This window comes from Hippoglossus hippoglossus, chromosome 22, assembly GCF_009819705.1.
Source record: "Hippoglossus hippoglossus isolate fHipHip1 chromosome 22, fHipHip1.pri, whole genome shotgun sequence".
Taxonomy (NCBI): domain Eukaryota; kingdom Metazoa; phylum Chordata; class Actinopteri; order Pleuronectiformes; family Pleuronectidae; genus Hippoglossus; species Hippoglossus hippoglossus.
Genome location: NC_047172.1, coordinates 20,661,153 through 20,684,453, shown reverse-complemented (window position 1 = coordinate 20,684,453; position 23,301 = coordinate 20,661,153). Strand labels below are relative to the sequence as shown.

General features: G+C 40.5%; 1 protein-coding gene across 9 annotated transcripts in view; it reads right to left on the bottom strand.

Annotated features, from left to right (window-relative positions):
- Positions 1-23,301, bottom strand: part of ralgapa1 (Ral GTPase activating protein catalytic subunit alpha 1) — a 77,668-nt gene that overhangs the window by 16,597 nt on the left and 37,770 nt on the right. For 8 of the 9 annotated variants that reach the window (XM_034576771.1, XM_034576776.1, XM_034576772.1 and 5 more), the window contains 8 exons: positions 22,470-23,097; positions 22,175-22,290; positions 20,819-20,943; positions 17,924-17,995; positions 17,334-17,457; positions 16,692-16,847; positions 13,635-13,793; positions 10,587-10,714 (listed from right to left, as the gene is read on the bottom strand). In XM_034576771.1, the coding sequence (XP_034432662.1) occupies positions 10,587-10,714; positions 13,635-13,793; positions 16,692-16,847; positions 17,334-17,457; positions 17,924-17,995; positions 20,819-20,943; positions 22,175-22,290; positions 22,470-23,097 (1,508 nt within the window). The remainder of the gene's footprint in view (positions 1-10,586; positions 10,715-13,634; positions 13,794-16,691; positions 16,848-17,333; positions 17,458-17,923; positions 17,996-20,818; positions 20,944-22,174; positions 22,291-22,469; positions 23,098-23,301) is intronic. The other variant, XM_034576773.1, reaches the window with a different exon arrangement.

The following is a 23,301-nucleotide window of genomic DNA, read 5'->3' as shown; positions in this document are numbered from 1 at the left end:
GAATTCTCATTTACATAATGATCTAAGAGATAAATATGTATGGTTTAGATTTACGGTTTAACAATTAACTGAGGAATTTAAATTAATTTAACCGTCAAAATTGAGATTAAAAAACAAGGTTACGTAAGTAGTGTGGCTCTGAACAGTCTCAAAGAACAGTTAAGTATAAACTTTGTTGGCCAATGCCCTGCACTTCTGGATGTAATACAGCAAATCTATTCAAGCTAAAAGGAGACGTCCCGAGAGCGTTACACTCAGGACGGATCGTGGATTGTGATTCTTTATGAGAAAAAGATAGTGATATTATTTTTTGGGAAGATCATCCACTACTGATTTACAGAGAGAATGAATCAGACAGAGGGACGTATAACCTGAAAATATATTATGATAGGTAAAACATCCTGTGAAGATAATAAGTAAGGAAAACCACAAGCTAATGCAATTAATGATGGAGCTATTTGGAAAGACGCAGATGATTCCTTAAGGCCTGGTTTTTATATTCAAGATCCATATTCTCTATGCCTGGAAAATATCTATCTAATAATTCCAGAAATCTCTGTGTGTAAGTGGAACACATATCTCGAGTACAGTTTATCGCATCAGTCTCACACTTCACGTGTAACGTTATTGGCTCAAGGAAGAGCAGTGTTTTGGACATAAGATAAGTTCAATATTGATCAACTTTGAATAAACAGGCGACCAGCAGTGGTGGTGCAGCTTCAGGGTTCTGTGGCCTGAGTCCTGCAGCAGGTCTTTACTTGCTGCGGTTCAATTACTGAAGGTCACTTTTACAGTTTCAGAAAGAAAAGCTCCAACCAGCATCCCCACAGGCCAAGCAAACAGCTTATTTCACACAGGCAGGTTTAGATCCAGAACTGCACTAAGTATCTCATAATTGCCGAACAACATACGGAGCATACAGTCACCTATATGTCATTGTCAGTGACATACTGTATATGGACATTGTACAGACAGTGAAGAAAGAGCTTCATCGGCAGCTACAGTGGTGGTGGTGAGAGCGCAGATCAATAGCCTTTGAGTGAGAGTCCTCTCTACTGTTCAAGTGGAGCCGCTGGTGAAGCAGCAGAGCAGATAATGTCTAACATTAGTCTCAGTATCATCAGCCCTGCAGTCAACAATCATTAAAATAACATACGTGAAGCTTGGAATAACTACTACTAACGTGTAGCGCAGGTAACATCAATTTGACTGTTGAGTAATTTTACAAAGGTTTTAGTGGGAAGGATGTGATGTCTTTAACCTTTTAGGAGAAACTGAAAGAAAAGTAGAACCATGTTAACTTGAATTAAGAATGAGGAACATTAGCAACTATGGGAAAGAGAGAGAACTAAAAAATCAAAGTGATTAATCAAATCAATTCTGATATACCCTATGCTAACATCATGATATTCTTTATGTAGACATCAATATTTAAAACTATATCTCAAGATTTTTTTTGATAAAGCCCATCACTATGCGCACAGATATTTTCAATGCAACTCTGACGGCTTGTCTGAATTGTCCACTTAAATATATAAATGCAGTAAAAATCAGTAATGTCATTTTTACAAGCCTGACCGGTCTGTGCTGCTTTTATATTGACAAAAAGCTAAAATGATAAGTGGGTTAGAGGAGCCACCACTGATGGGTCCAGCTTTCTCTGGACAGTGTTCACTCAGAGCAATTCTGATTTTTTCTTCAAGTTTTTACGAGTCGCTTCCCTTCAATAGAAAAGTGAACGAACCACAGCATCATTCAACATCTCTGTGACTGTGGGGCAGCATAGTCTAACCGTCTTTCCTACGTGAACAAAGCAGAGATGTTTTATATACATGTTTTATGGCAAACGCCTACTTTTAAAAGGTGAACAATTACATTAAAACGCCAACAACACTTCTGCCCATTTCCTAGGGCTTGTCTCAGAAACACAAGTGCACAGACACACACACACACGCAAACGCACGCACTAACACTCCAAACCTATCTGTCCTCTCCACCCTAGGCATTGGAACAGACAACAGAGAGAAGGACATCAGAGGGATAATACAATTGGAAAAGCTTTGCAGCGTGTAATGATAAACCTGAGCATGTATGCGTGTGTGTCCATGCCCAAAGGAACACGCTAATGGGTTTATATCTTTCTGTGATAGCAATGATATGGAGGCTTTGTGATTTCATTATGAGTGTGTGTGTGTCCACGTAGGCCAAAGATGAGGGCAGAGATAGGTTGGTCTAATGCACTACTTATTGTGGGGGCTCGATGTGCACGGACATCACAAACGCACACGTACACACACTCTTGCAAAATCGTATTTGCCCCTATTCATCTGCTCTTTAACCCAATTCAAGTACAAAGACGGAGGAGAAAAACAGATGTGATACATTAATTGGCCCCTTGTCACCCAACTACTTCACCCTTTGACACATGTGTGTGTGTGAGTGTATACACAAACCCACTCACACCCTCCTCCCTGTCACCACTGGGGAGCCCTAAAGCTGCCAGCGCAATTACAAGCGTTATTCAGCGGACACATACACACACACACACAGCATGGGTGTTGGTGATTATCACTGAAGCCATAATAATAATTCTCTGATTAGGAAGATGGATCCTGCTCTTGTCTTCAGGCTCTAACAACAGTTACACAATATTCACCACATGCACACATGTATCCATATGTTAAATTCAAAGATATGGACACTGTTCACAATAAGCCACAGTTAGACAGTTTCACAGCACAAGTTAGGAAATATAAAGATAAAATGACCAATCAAGTATTTCATGTTTTCATATCTCGTGTTTTTGTAGACTGAATATTTTCGGGGTTTACATTATTAGTTAGACAAAACTAGCACTATGAAGAACATTTTGTTAAATCATCAGCAGATTAATTGAAAATAATTATCAGTTGCAGCCCTAATATACTGTACGTCAAAGTAATAATGTGAATAAAATGTTTGAAGACTTTTTTGGTCACACTGAAAACATTTGGGACGCTGGGATCAAACTATTGTCTATGAGTTGTGGTTCACTGATATATTTGTTTTTTACAACCAATGAGCAGAGATCTTTGTTTTTATTTGATGTATCTGTTAAAAACAACAATTAAATTATAATAAAAATGTGACAAAAAAATGTAAATAAACTAAATAAGAAATTTATCACAGCCTGGTAGACCTGTACTTCTTACTGTATTTAAGATATGAAAATATATCCATGATTGATCATGGCCATTTCTTTTTTTTTGCGCCGATTACCTCAAATTGCCAGATATTGGCCAATTGATTGGCCAGCAGATTAATTACTGTCTTACTTGGCACTTGGCAATATGAAACATTTTCATGGCATGTATTGTTTAAATGCTTTTTTTCCAACAGTGATTAATCATAAATTAATTATTCCCTTATACCCCCACTCTCTGCCTTGGTTCTCTCTGTTGAAGGCAGCTCTCAGAGCTCATGATCCAACGTTTACTCTGTGCTGAACTTAAACCGTCTTCTTGTTCATCTGTGACATCCCAGTCTGAATCTTAAACACCTTGTCACATAAAAAAATACTTACATTTGCACGCCCTGGCACAAAGTGCATTCACACACTCACTCACACACTGCAGATTATCTTGTTTACCAGTCGGAGGGGGGTCTGCTCCAACATGGTGTGATCAAGCCGCTGATGGCTACAACTCATGTGCCTGCACAGCTCTCTGTGAAAAGGTGTGTAAGTGTGCACACAAAAAAAAAAACCACACTTTCAGACTTTTTAGACACACACCGACTTGGTCATTACATGAATCATGCATTTTAAAAATAAGAGTAAATACCCATGATAGAACATGAGTAATATCTAAAGTACTGAATCAGTAATTTGCCCGGTTCTTTTAGATAATGTCCATGTGACATGTGCATCGGATGGCTACCTGTGGGTGCTAGTGTTTACTGTTAACCTTAAATAGACATGTATCAGGAGTTTACTGCATTACTGGTCATTTGGCGGACGCTTTTATCTAAAGCGACTTAGTTCATTCAACATCTATGAGGGGCCATTTAGGGGTTCAGTATCTCGCCCAAGGACACATTTCGGCATGCAGATGGGGAAGACTGAAGATCGAACCGCCGACCCTCTGGTTGGAGTACGACCACTCTACCCCTCAGCCACAGCCGCCCCTACTGCAACACTGAAAGGATGCATTTGAAGCATTCTGTACCCCCCCTTCTGCCTGTGACTGTTTTTGAGTCAACGTCTTTGTCTAAAGATTTGCTGTAAAAAGAAAATGTATATTTGACATAATACACAATACATCTGTAAACAAAGCAGGGAAGTGTTTTGGTAGTTTTACTCTTTAGTTAATGCAATTAACGGGCTGCAGAACATATAGATAAAAGAAGCCGTTCGAAACTGTTTTACTGTAACCGGCAGGGGCTTAAATTCAGTTTCATGAGGTAAGATGAAGATGCTGAGCACAATTTATGCAGGAAAATTAAAAAAAATATTTTTGTTAACAGCCATGCTTATTTACTTAAAAAAGTAATGATGAGTGATCTATAATTCACACATGAAAAAGTAGGCTAACTGTGTAATATCATTATACACCAAAGTGTCAATGTTCAAAGTGCTAATAATGTGTGTGCTGGTCAAACAGAGGGACATCCTGAGAGCATCTCTCACACACACACACACAGTTCTCACAAAGATACACACACACACACACACCCACACACTTTTCCCCAAGGAAAATTGGAAGAGATTAGCCATGACCCCTCCTCCTCACCCCTTTTCTTTTCATTTCCTCCATCTACCCGACGGGAAACAATTAACCACAATCACCTACCCCCCTGCATGTGTTCTCACACACACACACACACACACACACACACACACACACACACACACACACACACACACACACACACACACACACACACACTTTACCCTTAACTCTCTCTAATACACAGACCTTTAACCCTAATTGTATCTTTAAGCGTCAAATGCCGCCCAATGTGTGGTGCTGATTTTCCAGAATAGCTTCTCACAGCATGCTGCATTTTCATTGAGGAACAAATGGTTGAAACATATTTATATTCATCCACGTCTGATAATATGCAGAAGCAGTATTTCTCACTGCAGCTCTAGTCTTAGAGGAAGGTCTCCTTCCATGTCTGACGGAAGTGATGGCGCTCTGGGGAGGTGAAGGATAACATGACCCTATTTCAGCATCAGCAATTACAAAATGTCTTCAATTTGTAAGGTTTTGCCCTCACCTTTATATCACGGGAAAGAACACACGCACGCGCACGCACACATGCACCCACGCACCCACGCACACTGTAGCCTTACTGGGACAATAGACTCTATTGTGGGAGCTGGCAAAAAGAAGCCAGGCAGGCCGCTGGCGTTTGGCTGTTCTCAGTGTGTGTGTTTGTGTGTGAGTGTGTGTGTATGGTGGATAATAGCGCTACATGCCCAGAGCTGCCATCATTTTACTGGGAACACAGTCTGAAAGAGAGGGAAAGGCAGTGACACACACACACACACAATCACAAAAAACACACACACAAACACAGCATCGCTATCACACTGAGCCATATGCTGACCCCAGCCTCAGTGCAGCTATCTCTGCCAATCAACTACTGGAGGGGATGTCCCCCCCCCACACACACACCTCTAATCCTTAAAGTGAAATGCATACAAACGTACACATGAAACATAAACACCATGAAATGTGTGTACGTGTAAATGGATAGATGATATACATTCGAAAATTCATCCACACACAAACACTTGCTGGCAGTATGTGTGTGTGTAGCAGCTTAGTAACTCTCCAACATTGTTCCCCAGAACCACAATCACCCAGGAGCAGATGGAGGACAGCAACACACACTCATACACAACACCCCAAGTAATGTACACGAACACAAACACAGACACACGAACACAGACACACACACACACACACACACACACCTATCATATACAAACAGGACAGGATATTGGTACTGATCTCCCCATTTGATTCACAAAGTCCTGAAATAATCTCCAATCTTCAATCTTGATGACTTGTTGTTGGATAAAGCTTTTCTCAAAATGAATCCTTAGAATTTACATTTCTTGTTTCCTTGAATATAAAATTGTGCACATTATATGATCAGTTTTAAACACTGCTCCCTAAGGATTTATTTTCTTGGCAAATGAAAAACAGCAAAAGATCTGTATGCTTTAGGTCTACATGTGTAAATCAGTGAAGCAAGAATGATAAAAAATAACTGCATATGTTTCAAGTGCTTCATCATACTTTAAAAAGTAAAGTCCCATAGAGCTACACATGGACTATTAGTAGCAGATTCATAAAAGACATTCAATTTCATGATCACTGTGAGCACAGACAGTGCAGTGACCTAAAGTCTGTTCATTAATTCATCTGCACCGTTTGTGTTGATGACACATCTGCCTTAAACCTCTGGAAAGCTGCCAGCAAGCTAACGTCAGCTCCCCAGCAGGGACAGACTGCATCAAGTAGAATCCACAAACTGTTCATTCATATTACGCAGCTATAGAACTTTATGCAGGGGGGCTGTATGTGTGTGTGTGTGTGTGTGTGTGTGTGTGTGTGTGTGTGTGTGTGTGTGTGTGTGTGTGTGTGTGTGTGTGTGTGTGTGTGTGTGTATGTTTGCTGGAGAGTCTTGGATTGCTTTTCTTCCTGCAATGAGCTGATATGTGAGATAGAGCTGTGCTTACACACAGCTGCCCCAGCAGCCTGGCACTGTGTGTGTGTGTCTGTGTGTGCGTGCACGTGCACACTTTTGGATGGCTCTAGTCATGGTGAATGAAAGATCAGAGAAAGAGAGAAGGCAGATGGACCGCCCTGAGGGCCAGGAGACAGAGAGAGAGAGAGAGAGAGAGATAGAGTGGGAGAGCGAGAGAGAGAGAGACACTGACACACATAGTCCTGCCAACCATCTTCCATCCGTCTTTTTCCTTGTATGTGTGTGTGTCCGGCTTTCTGTGAGGACACTTGATGTCACAATGCAGCACTCAGAAACACAGACAACCAGTGACACAACCCGATGCTGCTCTTGAGGGGCCTCACTCACAAGGACATCTAATGCTCATGAGCTGTTTGGGCCCTGATCTCTAGGAATGTCTGGTCTTAATTCAGAACAAGATAAAAAGCTTTGCATATTATGAACCAAAACACTGCGACCACTCCTGATGATGTTGGTGCCTTGCATACCACCAAAACAGCTCTGGCCTGTCAGACTCAAAAAACCCCTGAAAGACCCCTGAAAGACCCCTGAAGGTTCCCTGTGGTCTCTGGCACTAAGACAGTAGCAGCAAATCCTGTTGTAAGGTGGAGTCACTGCGGATCAGACTTGTTCCAGTCGCTCGGGTCTTCACATCTGCCCATTTCTCACAAATCCAACATGTTAACCATGAGAACTGACCATCTGATACATCCAAGACCTTGACATGTGCAATTGCTATGAGATAATTATTTACTTAATCTGTGAGTGGTCATCCTGTTTTGGCTCCACCTCTGCTGCTGCTCCTGTCCTTCACATCTGGATTATTTTACAGTCATTTCAACCCAGTAGTTTGGGCTTTCTACCTGAACCTGATCAGGCCCAAGAGTAAATTAGCAAAGCACTACCTGAACCTGACAATTATTCTGTTTTTTATGTTTGAACTGTTGTTTTCCCTGATTACAGGTACGTGTGGTATAAAAAAAAGTAGATAACCCAATCAAAACGACTGAAGTTGACACAAACCTGTATATCGTTTAAAAAGTTTTGTCCGAACCTGGTCCGACTTGTCAGGTCCTGGTCAGGCTGGGAATCCACACTCTAGTTTGGGCATCAGCTCATGACTGTGACAAAGTCAGTCTCAGGTGCAACAGTTTAAAAAAGGAGAACAATGCACTACCATTGTTTAGCTTCCCTGTTCTTGACATAAAATGTATGGGTTTTTACTGGGTAACAACTTGTGTTGCATTCTATTGTATCATCTAATGTTTAGTTGTCTTAAACATTTACAAACTTAAAGTTCACCAGATACGGATGCAGTTTTTATTACATCATGATATCCGAGTTCAGGATGAAGAGGATGAGTAAAGAAAAAGTCTGAACAACTAAATGAAAAAAGAAAAGTAAAGAAATCTGAGAAAGAAGAAAAACAGACAATAAGACAGAGACAGAAGGAGAAACAGAGATGGTCTGAGATAAAGGAGTTAGAGAGACAGAAGAGCAAATACAGGGACAGAATTAGAGAGACAGATAAATGATGATGAGCAGCAGAGAGTGACACAAGACGGGAGAAGAAAAAATTAGTGCACAACAAGACACAGAGGGACACTATGGTGGAGATTCAGAGGCAGAGAGATGGAGAGAGAAAGGGAAAGAAAAAAGGTGTCACAGAAGTAGAGGGCAGAGTAGGAAAGGAGAGGAGGGGAGGCAGAGAATGGGAGGAGAGAGGTGTGTGTAGCAGAGAGATGGGGAGTCAATAATGACTGATTACTGTAATTCAGCCTGTCAGAGACATCGAATTGCTGCTACCACCAATCAATACACACCAGGACACTCGCAGACACACTCAAACACCTCCGAACGAGGATGCGTGGTGCTTGTGTGTCATCAGGCTCGTGTACAAGGCCACACAGACACACACAGATGTGCACAAAAGATGTAGCAAGACGCACAAACACAACTGTAGAGCTGTCTACATGTCTGCACACTCACTCATGATGGCTGGAATCACAAAATGCACACATGCGCACGCACACACACACAAGGTGAAACATGTATATGTGCAAGAAAGTGTACACGCACACGCACACTCTAACACAATGGGGTCGGGGAGGTATTAGATACGAGCTCGAGCCCCACACTGAGCAATAGCTCTCTCCGTCTCGCTGGGTGGACGAGGCAGAGCAAAATGGCTTCTTCAACCTCCCCCTTCCCCCCACTTTATCCACCTTCTTGGCGAGCATCACCTCCAACACTCATTGTCTTTCTGAACAGAGGGAAGGTAGGGGAGGAGAAGAGAAGAGAATGAGGAGAGGGAGGAGAAAGAGAAGGGAGCAAGACAAAAGTTGGGCACGAGGGCAGACAGAGAAATAAGAGATGAGGGCCAAGAGGCAACATGAAGGTGACGAGACAAACGGTGGTGAAGGAGAGATGAGGGATGTGGTAAAGGAGGTCAAAGAGAACAGAGGAAGAAGGGAGGACACCTAGAGGAGAATTAAAATGAGATATAGGAGACGTATTGACAGAAAAAGAATGGAGTCAAGAAGAGAGGATCTTAGGTAAGAAAAACAAAAATGTAACATTTTTTATTCTAGTTGTGTTTTATTTGAGGGATAACCTATAAAAAGTGTGGTTCGTAATAAACAAGTGGATTAGACATTTACATCTTTGAGTCAGCAGCCACTCTCTGAATAGAGTGACTGCAAATTTAGGGAGATTAGGACAGTGTGACTTAATTATTATTGCAGAATAGCAAGTGACCACCGTGAGCTTTCTAGAGCTAGTATACGATATTTTAGTTGTCAGTGTTTGACCACTTGTTGCTGCCGTCTGATCCTTGACTGGACAGACTGAACCAGGCCTGTTCACCCTGTTCACATGCTTAATGATAAAGAAATAACGTGAATGTACACGTGTTATTATACTTCAGCGGTGTCCATTTGGGTGTAAACATAAAGACAGTGGATAAAGACAGTGTGTATTTGTGTGTGCATGAGTAACTGTGTGTAAGAGCAGAGAGCAAAACCCCTCATTTAGAAACAGCGATAGAAAGTAGTCATCGATAAATATTGACTGCTGGGCTTGTTCCAACCAAACTACGATTGCATGGGATCAAGCAGAAAGACTGTATACACACCTGTCTGTCTGTTTCTCTTCAGCGCACACACACACACACGCACACAACTTTAGATGTGTAGCAGCGCACCACAAACACACACATCCTTGATATATAGCACTCCAAAGCCAACTAAACAGAGTCACACTATCACACTAGCACTTATATTATGAAAGCCGGAAAAAGCCGCTGGACATTGATTTGCTATTCTTCACACTTGAGCTCAATGATCAACATTCTCGCTCACACATACATTAGCTTCCACAGCAGCACAGATATATTCCAACAACATAAAGTTGGCAGGCAAATAAGAAAAAAGAAAAAACTTGTATGTATTTAAAAAAAACAATAAGTAAGGACTAATGCAAAAAAATATCTTTCCTTAAAAATCAAAGGAGGTAAAATGTGGAACAGCTGCAGTGAAGAGATGTAAATATTTGACCCACAAATTAAATTTAAAAGACTCTAAAAAGAATTCATTGAATGGGTATGGGATGAACTGGAGGTGTGATGTGTTCTTGGATTGTTCAAATGTAGGAAACGCTACTTTCTTATTATGTATTGTTTTAACATCATTGAATGGACAAATAAATGAGTTTACTTTTTGATGTTAACATGGAGACAGAAACGAAGACAATAACACAAAAAATGGTGAATAAAGGCTCATATTTACATACCTTTAGCTTCTGATCCTGATTTAGTATATTCTGAGTTTAGGATTTTCAAAGGATACAAGTTCTGGTAGAGAGGAATGAGGGACTTGAGAGCTCGACTGGCATTGATTGCCGTGGCTCTGACCATGGTGGGCAAAATCTTCATGTCCACAATGGCCCCGTCAAACAGTGGACCAAAGAACGGCACCTACAGACAAAAATAAAGAGTCAAACAAATCAGTCAGTGTTTGAGTTATAGTAAATAATGAACCTCCTGCAAACATAAAACCTTTCAAAGACACAAAATTCAAGATATTTATATGAATTAAAACAATCTCTGGCCTGACAAGTAATGACTGACATGGCAGTTTTCTGTTAATGACATACTGTTTGAGGCAATGGTTTTCTTTAATTCACCGCTTCGCTTTTGGAATCCACCAAAGAGAATAAGGTCAGACTTTTTATTGAATTTATTTGCAGACCAGGTCTCCGAGCCATGCACTCTGTGACTGAATACAGCGCTTTCAGGACGACAACACAGAGAATATCTTATCTAACTTGTTTTTGGATTCATGATAATTCAATATTTTTGCTTGTAGAATGAATGAAACTGAATAAGGTTATGTTATTAGTGCTGTGGTATCTATGTCATAGAGAAAAAAGTAGCATTTTATTGTATTAGCTATTGTTTGAAATAGAGTTATGATATCAGTGCTGTAGTATTAATGTCTGTGTGTTTTAGACTGATACATTAAACAGAGCATCAAGACTCTGGGCAAGACTCTCTCTAGGATTGTTAGTCAATCTGGATGCATATCTGTGTGCATCTGGGTAGTCTGGTAGGAAACATAAAATTATGAACCAAAACACTGTCTGCATGTTGCAAGTTAAATTGCTATTCAACTCTCCAAATACATGTATAAATAACACAGACATATTATCTAGAGTTGAATCAACCAATTTAGTGAGAAGAATTGATTGAGTCATTTATATAAAAAAAATTTAAAAAAGCATTTTCTGTGATTCCACATTTCCAGAGTGAGGATTTCCATAAATTAATTAATTAACCTTGATAAATCTTTGGGTTTAAGACTGTTCAGCCTCTTTGGTCCCCAATTTTTTTTGGAAAGCTGTAACTGGATCTTTCAATCACATGATATAGTCTCCCCAACTTGAGGAAAGGAGTTTCTTTTTACCGTTTTCTGATATTTTATAAACTACACAATTCATTGATTAAAAGAAATTTCCATGATTTGTAGAATTAATTAAAGTTAAATAATCATGCCCTAAAACTAAAGTCACTGTAACTCATCAAGTATGAAAGTGTGACATGATACCATCTCCTGTGGGATTGTAAACCTTTTCATTTGGACAACTGAACGGTCTCTGTGCATTTGTGCCTCTGCACATCACACGTTGTAACTGATTTTTTCCCAGATTCACAGTAAGTTTAGACATTTAGTTGGACACAAATATTCTGATACTACAGATTGATAAAATAGTAGAGTATAGAGTTAAATACTGCCATGTAAACGAAATTTGTTTCTGATTACCTTAACCTAAATACAGTCACGCTCAGAATAAGCACAAAGTTTAACATTAATTATCTAGCGGCGCACCATATTCTAATTTGTCTCGCCACAGTTTCATAATGAAACAAACTTTTTTACCCTTTTCATAATAATTAGCATAATATCCAACTTGGTGTGTGTGCAGAGCTACTGCACCTGCATCCACACAGACAGTCAGACCTCATAGTTTTAGCTGCAGTTGTGTCATGTAATACAGTTCTTTCTTTCACACAAGAACTTCTTTTTTCAAATCGTTTTCGTGACAGTGACCTTCGTGCAAGTGCACGTATACCACTGTTACCACCATAGATTGAATTCATTCTCTGGGAAAGGCTGAAGCAATTAACTAATTAAAACAGGTGGAGTATTCTGATCTCTTAACTATAATGTCGTATTTGAGTTTTCAAAGCATTTTGCAACATTGACATATAATAGTTACCAACGATGATGAATGCCCTGTGTTTGAGTGAAAACAAGTAGTAGGAGATAATGCTGACATGAGTCATACACATACTATGTTCTGTAACATGTAAACAGGAATATGAATGGAATTTTAAACATTTAAGAAAAGTATCAATCATTATGTGTTGATATTGTGGTGGTTGTTACAAACAAATTGACGTTTAAACTGTAGCAGGTCAGAAATGTCAGCTGAGTCGGTGTCTGTCAGCATATCAGCGCAAGAGAGAGAGAGCAAGAGAGAGAAGTGAACAAGTCAGGATGGACTGAATGAAGGAATATTAATTTAACATAATATAATATATAATAAGTGTCAGTGTTTTCAGGTTAAACATTTATACAGTTTAATGAAATATTGAGGAGGCAGATCATATTTTAGCAAAATAAAATGTCAAATCACCCAAACAACTGCCCAGAAAAAACAACTGTTGATGGACTCAGCCAATCAATGATTAATGATATATTTGTCCAATTGCCCAACCCTAGCTTGTACAAGTGTTGCCGGGAAATCAGAGACAGCGACGCATATGGTGACGTAATGACGTGGCTCTAAGGGGGCTCTAGCAAATGGAAAAGCAAACTGGTTCTGAAAAGGTTTGCAAGGTGAACCAGCTCCGGCCAGAACAAGCACTTGCTAGAGGAAACACCAAGGGACCATCAAACTAAGTATCATTAAACCAAACAAAACCTATTGAATGTTTACCATACAAGTCTGGTTGACATGAGAGGACCGGCCAAGCAAGCAACCAACCAACCAACCAACCAACCAACCAACCAACCAACCAACCAACCAACCAACCAACATCCATAGAGCCGAGTCACTAGCATGGCTAAAAATACACTGATTGGCCAACGATTCATACTACAATTACTCTTCCACAATGTGTTACATGTATAGATATGAGCGATTAGACCAGAGGGGGTCTGAATTATCATCCTGGGATTTAATGAGTGTCCTGCTGTTTCAGAGGCCTTTTCGCTCAATAATAAGGATTCTGAGGAAACACTGAAATGTGTTCATAGCTGCTGAGTAATTGCACAAAATATGGACAACTGGCAGTTTGAGTCCAGTATCAAAATGTTGCACGTTCTTCTTACCTCAGGTTTTTTGAGAATATGGATGGAGTACATGTGGTTCTTCATGGGGTAGATGATGATTAGTACATCTCCAAACTCAGTGGGGATGATTCCTCGCCGGTAGTCTCTGGAATGTTCTGACCAGACGATGTGGACCTCGTCATTACCCAGGTGTCTCAGCTGGAGTTGAGAGGCAAGTGGAAAGAGCAGAAAAGAAATGTTAAAACTTAAATCAAAAACGGATAAACACCTCACATTTTTCTTTGCACAGCATAAACAACGCAAACTAAGTCAATACCAAAAATAGGCTGTATCTATCATAAACTTAAGGCTTTTGATTTTGTGCAGGAACATGATGTAGGTGGCCCCGAGGGTGATTGAGTGAGTGTGTGAAGATGGAGAGTGGACACGAAGACAGAGTGAAGCTCAGGAAAGATGGAGTGCGGGCTGAAAGACAGATGGGATCAACTCTGACGCTGTGTAATGGGTGCGTGTGTGTGTGTGGGATTCACATTCACTCAGTGGATGACAGTCAAGGCTGGTGACAGCTCTGTCATTAACCTTGATGTCTGGTGAAAAACACACACACACACAAACACGCTTGTCTGGTGTGTCACACGGTCAGATGGCTGTCGCCCTTGGCCTTGGTCCTGAGACAAACACAAGAGATTTCCTTTTAAATGTGTCTTTAACTGGAATCACTTGTCCTCTGTCAAGGTTTTTAAAGATGTAACATTTATCTGCATAATATGAACGACTCCATTAACCCAAAAAACTGAACCACATTGTACATCAGGACACCAATTCATAAAATGTTATTTAGTTTGTACACACTTGTCTCAATCGACTTTCATTAGCTGTTTATCGTCCAGGGAATGTTCGCACAATTGGGTCTGGACATTCTCCGAAGGTTGCCTTTCACAAATGAACAATGCAGCAGGAGATTCTTCACTCAGACGCGTTGAAAACAACACATCAATGTCAGGAGCGTTCAGGTGAGGGGTGGTGCAGCAGGCAGAGACAGGATGCAACATATTAATTCCGCTACATTCCGCTGTGCTTTTGTTTACAGCACATCGACACTGGTATCAGCCCTTATCACCAAAACCTCTCGTGACATCTTCATCTGTGTCTTCTACATGTGTGGCACCTCATTTCCATTTCCTGATATATTTTTCTATGCTTCTTCTTTTTATTTTTGTGTCTGTCGCGTGTTAGAAATGTCATCAACATGCCCACTTGCACGTGATGAATCCTACGGAGAATCTCCTGCTGTTTTCTACCATGGACTCATTCGGATATTATCCAGAGTTAATACTAGGGGTCTGGCCGGAGAAACTCTGAAGAAAGTCCGGAGCCTCTCATTTGCACAAAACATCTCCTCCAGAGAATTTCAGGAGAATATCTGGAGTTAAGTGCGTGTCTGAAAGCAGCTATATAAACCTGAGGTTGAATAAAGGGAGAATTATGGATGTCTGGAGAACTTGTTACCTTATTCATCATATTTGGAAAGTCGCTCACCCACTGACGACATGAATTTACTTGACTGCACTGAGTTATAGGCCAAATTAATCTTGATATATTGAGCAGAATTTGGAAAATGTGTGAGGAATGGATGTGTAATTATCAAGTTCTACTTAAAATAAATCTTTTAGAAGCACTTTCCCCTGACGGTGCTTGCAACTCAAAGTGTCAGCAAGATGCCCAACCCACAGCGATACTGAGAAGTGAGGGGCTCTGCCACTGTTGCATTTACTAAATGAGAATTATGGGTTTTCAAGCAGTAATTTTGGGCATCACAGCAACTACATGACACAGTCTGATGAGACGAAGTGGAGTCTTAATGTCTGATGTGCTTCTCTGTGAAATTCCCTTTTTTAATGTAGCTTTAATGCTGTTAATCATGTTTCCTGCAGATGTGATAAGAGAAGAACCAGAACACACTGCAACGAGTGAGAATTGGACAAATGCCCTGCAATGGACTAAATTCACACTGCAGTGTGTATGTGCAGGTGTGTGTGGCAGGACAATGGATGATAAACGCCTGCCAGTATGAACATGTGTACATTTGTCAGTTTAACCTCTTTGGGGACACATTTGTCAAACTGTGAGTGTGTGTGTTTGGAAGCCTGTGTGCGTTTCTGTGTCCAACAACAGCACAAATTTCCAGTTGTGTGGTTGTTTGTGCAGACTGATGTGAATAATGCCCATAGTGGATGTGTGTTTGTGTAAAGTTAAACAGGTTTAAAGTGTGTGTGTTTGTGTGTATGTGAGTATGCGTGTTTGATGGGGCCATCAGCTGATCACGGAGACGGATGGTGTCAGACCAGGCGCTGATAATCCAATCATGAGCCTGCAGCAACGTGATAGGCCGAGAAGCAGGAAGTATGATCTGATTAAAGGGACATTATGGCCATGTGCAGAGTGCCCAGTGCCTGGGGGTTGACAGGTGCGCGTATACGCACACACAGACGCAGACACGGACACAGACACACACACACAATAAACCTGCCTGCCTAGACACTGATACAAGCCCGCACCATGCACAAACACAGATGTGATTGCTACTAAGAATTATTGAAAACATTGGTGTGCTGCAGAAACATTGACATCAACAGACTTGTGTGTGTGTGTGTGTGTGTGTGTGTGTGTGTGTGTGTGTGTGTGTGTGTCTGTGTCTGTGTGTGTGTTTTGGTTTGCATATACCACCCAATGCTCATTTACAATATCAGTGGGAAGCAGAAAAAAGACTGGGACAGAGAGAAGAGGAGTAGAGATGCTTTTTTCAACTCCTTTCATTTCACATATTTATTTGGATATTTGGATATGCGAGCAAGAAAAGGGCCTATTCATTATTAGTAGTCACATCACAGACACACACACACATTACCATTTGAAAATTCTAAAAGGTCACAGTGTTTGTGTGCTCTAGAAATAAATCACCCTGCAACACACAGCTGATCAGTGGCCCTTCAATAACGGGACAAGCGAAAGTGAACACTGGGAAGCCATATACTTCCATTAACACCCCTGAATGTCAAAGCACCAGTTAGATGTGTGTGTGTGTGTGTGTGTTACCTTCTTGGTGAGGTTGTGGTCTTGGTCATGGGGCATGCGGGTGGAGACATGGAAGATAACCTCTGTGGTAGAAGTGGCATAATAAGGAGTGGTCTGGCCTGTACTGCGATTCCTTTGGAGACCTCCCATGAATCCACAATGAGTGGTGAGGTCCACCTAAGTGTAAAACACACACACACACACATTTACTGCCTTGAAGCCTAGAATAAAAAAAACAGATTAGCTTCCTCTGGACTCTTTAATCAGCAAATTAAGATAAAACGTTGACATATTAAAAAAGTTTCTCCAGTCACTTCAAACTTCTTATAAGGGACATTTTGCATTTCTTTTCTCAGTTCTTAGATTTTTTTGCCTGCTTCTTGTGTCAGCAGTGCTGCTTCACACAAAACACTTCACGTCAAAACACACAAAGCATTTTCAAATGGTTGTGGAGATTTGCTGAAAATTCTGACACACAGGAGAAGACTATTTTAACCACTTGACCAACAATTTTTCTTTTAAGCGCAACAATCTTTAAACCACCTTTGACACGATGATAAAAATATTATTTGCAGAGCAAATAATCGGATGCAGTAATACGTTCAATATAGACGATTATTATTATAGATATTATTACGATTATTTGAATAAATAGATTCATACCTCCCAGCCCAGTCCAGAGACAAAGTCTTCATAGTCCTGGCTGCCTGTTGTGTTGGTGAGGATGGAGTGTTTGTCCTCTTGGCCTTCAGCCACGTAAAATACTGCGATTTTATGGGTCTCACGGCTGAATGAGAAGGAAGGAAAAGGAAAAATGATATTAACCATCGCCAGAAAAGAAATTGTTAAGATTGAAACAGATATTTCACTAAGTTCTATTTGTTTGAACCAAAGTTTTACCCAAGTACTCCCCCTTTAACCCCAGTAGAATGGGATGCCAGTTAAGTCTTGTGCACGTTAACACAATCAGACTGGATTAGAAATCATGACGTAAATGTCCCTATAACTTTGGAAATTAATTTATATTTGATGATCCATGTATATTATTAGGACAATATATTTCATTTCCACAAATCAGACTGGGATTAGGCACAGGTAAAGAGGGAGGGCATTCTGTGGGTCCCACTTAGAGCAGAAAGAGGGAGAATAAATGAAAAAAACTGTCAAACAATAAATGAAAGTATCTAAAAGTGGAGACAGAGGGAGGACTGCAGTAACAGACAAAAAGTGCTTGACGTTCTAGTTTCTCTTACCATTGCCGAGAATCCAGGTTCTTCAGTTCTCTCAGTAACTTCTCATTCTTCCTCAACAAATGAAAGTTACTCCTGCAAGACAGAGATACATTCACGGGTTAGGAATCATTAACCAAAGTTATGCCTACTCCTTCCCCTCCAACATTATCTGGCTACTTCTCTTTCCTTAGTAGCTGTTTGCCTGTTTTGGATTTTCTATTCTTAAAAAAAAAAGCTCATTGGTTGTGACATAGACCTGGCAGGACCAAAAAATCAAAAGAAAATCAAAAGAAAAAGACAGAACAACATCAACAAAAAAGGATAAAATATTTTATTTACAGCTGGGTAAAAAAATAATGTTTGACATTCGGCAAATTCTCACAAGATTAGTTCCCAAAACCTTTGGGAAAGTAAAAAAGATGCTGTGAAGTGGTTTAATACACCAGCTTCACCACGGTCAGGCTGCAGAGCATTGCCTCCATCAGCACAAGAAGGATTAACAATAAAGTATCCTTATCCCAAATTTTTCATCAAAATTTTAAATATATCTTTGATTAGGAAGATTTTACTCTGCAGCAAAATTATTTTAAACGATATAAATGATCAAATATGCATCCCATACTTTGTATGCAGCTTGTTGCATGACTTTTGTAAAACACATTTTAATTTGAATAATTAACAGAATTGTCTGGTAAACTCCTTTAAAGTAAGGACAACAAGATGTTCTGAAACCTAAAATAATTTTTTTACAAAGTCCAAGATATGTCAGATGTAATTTTCACATTTGAAAAAAAATTTAAAAGGTGGAATATGGAGGGTATAGAAATCAAAAGAGATAAGACATTAATCGGAGAGTTGCTTAATAAGGAACAAGGTCAATACAAAAAAACATTTTCCTTTGTTACCCTGTCTTCCTCACAAACTCTAAAGAACTGTTGAATCTTATTCCCGACAATTGTTACTACAGGTTAGTTTAAGTTTGAATGATGACAGACTCTGAAGAATGATGTACCCCAAGTTGATCATGATACAGAGGAGATAATCTTTTAATTATGGGGGGGGGTATTTTCAGACTGAATGTATTCACAGCGTTGAGCTCATTTGTTCAGAAAAAACGCCAGAATTACTAAAGAATGAAAAAGAAAGCTTAAGGGGACGGACAAACCCTGCTTACTCTTAACTCAGCAGAGCTGTGCAATCACTACACACAAATGTTGGATGTCTGCTTCTTAAAATTTGTAGTTCCAACAATGAAAATGTAAATGGAGAGAGGGTTTCAAATGTAACTCTTCTATAAAAGGTGCCCAGACTGCCCCCTTTCAAATACACATCACTGTGAATTATTATTGTATTTAAATCAGCAAACATGTCATGCTGTCCGTGGCTCGTGTCATCAACCTGTTCGGGGTTCAAACTAAAAAAGATAATAATGAAAATAAAAGCCTTCATTACAGATCAACTTGTCCAGGGAAGTTTAAAATGTCCCAGGGACCAGCCACCAAACCTTGGCACGGCTGATATAAAAACCACAATTCGAGCTGCGAAGCTTGGAGTGGACTGATAATGACATATCATTTTTTTCACACTTAGATAGAGGAAAAAGAGAGAAGGAGCGGGAGATAAAGAGATGGAGAGCGAGACAGCTATTTGCTCTTTATTAAACTGATACTTGGTAATGGCCTCATTCACTGCTCTCAAAGACTCCATTTACATCCTGGATTATAGGGAAAAAGCATAAAAGGACAAGGACACACACACACACACACACACACAGGTGACTGTCAGTATCTCAGTGTCTGTTATGTCCCATATGAATACCTGGAGAGACATAAGGGGACAATAACAGATGATTAGCCAATCTCTATCTTTGTTTTTCTGTTTCTTTAGGCTCGTTTTCCCCCATATTCACTCATTTATTTAGGGTTCTATTTCTTTTTTTGCTTTATATTCTATTTCTACATCTACATGCGCCTTAGTCATCCCATTCTCTGTCTTGCCATCCATCTTTTCTCCTTCAACTACTGCCTTTTATCCTAACTACAAATGGGTTGAGTTTGATCAATAGGGTACTATTACTCATTATCACACACACACAAGCACACGGTGTTAAAAAGTCTATTGTGCAGGCTGAATGCAGGCGGTGTAATTCCCTGGATAAAGCATAAGGAGAGATGAGTGTCCATTAGCTGGCCAGACACATTTAAAGTGATGCCTTGACATGGTGTATATTAACCCAGAGTCATTGAGAAGATGAAATGTGCCATGTGAATAGTGTCTAATTAGTAAAAAATGCTGTGAGTTTTTGTCTAATTTCCATTCAACAAGCATTTGATTTGTTCGAGAGGAGACAAAAAAAAATGAATAAAGGACTCCCCACATGTCTGACAGCAACCATTAGGCTATGGATTACAGCAACGACTTTGTAGAAAACCATATTAATTAAGTCCAAGTTTTGTTAATTTAATGTTTTTTATTCTGATAAAGTTTGAAGCAAACTGAAGACTGAAACACATCGGGGGATCGATGCATATCCGCACGAGCTGTCTCAAGCGCTCTTTGTCCGACCATCTCACTCACTCACTCACTCACTCGTTTGTACAGCTATCTTAGTGAGGATACTCATGGGCAAAATGCATTCCCTAGCCCCTTACCCTAACCATCGAAACTAAATGCCTAACCCAAACCTAATTCTAACCCTAAAACCAAGTCTTAACCCCCAAACAGTCCATTAAAGGGGGGGGGGGGGGGTCACAAAGTGAGGACTGGATAAAAGGTCCACACTTTCCCAAAATGTCCTAGGTTGTAGACTCAAACTGGTCCTCACAAAGATAGCTGTACAAGAGCGTGCACACACACCCCATTGTATATTGTTATTGATTTTAATTTGGGCTCTTGTGTGTCTGTGTCTGGTCTCACCTCTTCTCCCAGGAGTTGAGTCCCAGTATGTTGATGAGTAGTCTGCAGTAGTAGAAGGCTGACTGTGGTGTCTGGGTCTCTGGTTCAGTCTGCTGCACCGCTCTCATGTTCATCTCCTCACCTCTCTGAAACATCCAACGTTTCACTTTAATACGATACAAAAATTGGACAGAAAAAGATAATGCAAACTGAACAGAAAATGTTATAAAAGTGTAAAGGCAAAGAATAAAGACCTGGGTGATTGTTTCAAATTAAATGTTGTTACTTAAAATATCAACACATAATAAAGTACGATCAGATTAAAGAATTTAACATGAAAGCAGAAATATCGAAACATTGTGACATTTGTCTGTACAATATTTTTCTGCCAACTACTCGTACAAACTGGTCAACACAGCAGCTAGCTGATATACAGGCGCCTTATTTGATGTATTACAACTTCATACAGTGCAGCTCTTTGCTCTGATCACAGCAGATATTTGTCTCGTCATTGTAGGAAAATGACTCGTCTTGTTAGTGCTATGTAAGATAACGTTTTCTGTGACAGTGAGCCAGCATGAGCAATACCAGCATCCTGAAACTGAAGCAGCTAAATGGAATCCATCATCATTGACTGCTGTTACATGTGCATTAGTATCCTGGTTATTAATGGGTTTTTGAAGTATGCCACTTTTGTGTTTAATCACGTAAACATCATATCCCGATTTCAGTGTCCTGGTTGTCAGGAACACGATTTTACAAGCTAAAATACTCCCTAACCAGGACACTGCTACATGTATTTTATCCCGGTCTCTGACCACTGCCGACTACCTGCACAGATGTGGCTTTGATGCCGGCCAAAGTGGAGGACATGTTTATGATTTGCTGTTGTTCTCATCTCCCATTGCTGGCAATAAGGTGGATAAGCCAAATCTGTAACATGGTGTTGGCACTTTAAAATGGGCCACCTCATTTTCTATACAGCCACCATACAGGAATCAAAACTGTAACTTGTAACAATGGTAATATTAAACATCAAATAACACACAGTTGTGAGTAACTGGGATACTTGGGTAGATCATGTATACAGGGATATGAATAATGACATTTCTCAATGTTCCATGTAAACACCATATCCCCAATATGATTAAACCCAGGATAAGCCTCATAACCAGGATACTAGTACACTTTCCCTACTGGAAATGGAAGAAATCCTCACTATTGTTCACAGCAAGTGGTCTTGAAACCTCATGTTACTGCTGAGTAGTACGAGCTGAGACACTATGCACTGATTATACACTTGCTGGTTCTGCATAGAAAATACAGGAATTAACTGGTTTAATACATTCTACTCAAATGAATATGAACACCACACACGTGAAAGACGAACTCTCTCTCAGCAGCACACTGCTTTAGGATGGCATTGATCACATCGTTCTCCTGCTTTTCCGAAACACAAGCTGGAGGAGGGGCGGGGATGTTGAGCGGCATGCCTGTGGGGACCAATCAGAAGACAAAATGAGCAGTTTATCAGATTTGGTGTTTTGTTTCCTTAAGAGCTTCAGGTTGCTGTGTAATGTCATTATGGATGGATGTTCCTCTGTTATAAACCGAATGAGGGACAACTCAGATTAGAATTTTTTTTAATCTGTGTGTGCGTGTGTGTGTGTACCTGCTCTCTGTAGACACTCAGGACTTGAGTATCCCAGATACTGCAGCATTTCATCCAGAGCATCATCACCTTCTCTCAGTGAATCCCATCCTGGCACCGCCTCCCGACACACACGTTTAGCCAATGGCGGAGCTAGAAATTGTTCCAAGGCAGAGTCCCCAGGATCCTCCTCCCCCTCCATGCTATGCTCATTCTCCTCCTCCTCCTGCTCCCCGTCCTCCCCATCTCTCCCTTCTTCCTTTTCCTCCTCACTTACTTTCCTCTCCTCTCCTTCCTCCTCCCCCTCTGCCTGAAACTCTTGCCCTTCACCTTCCATCGCACTTTCTCCCTCCTCTGCCTCTCTTTCCTCTTGCTCCTCCTCTACGCTGTCTTCTCTCTTTACCTCCATCTTTTTCGGCAGACCTCCCGGTGAGTTGCATGTATGAACATTTGAACTGTGAGATGACTGTGTGTGTGTTAAAATTGTATGCGGTGGGCTGGCTGGGGAACACAACGGAGGGCCGTAGAGAACAGCAGAGTCCCAGGAGTGTTTTCCGGCTACATCGCGGATGATCACACGAACACAAGCAGGAGCAGAGGACAGACCTGCTGTCATTCCTCCCCCTGGTACACCAGACTCCGACCGGATCTAAGAACCAGAGGAAGTCAACAATAGATTCTCCAGTTATTTAAGAAATCACCCCAACACATTACACACAATTTGCCTCAAACCTTCTTAAAAACTGTTTCACTCTTTGGTTTTTTCCTTTTGAAACTGGTATTGTCAATCTGAAATATACTTAATAACTAGAATTACTGCACTTTGGTTGTATGCCTCGGCCAACCAGTAGTT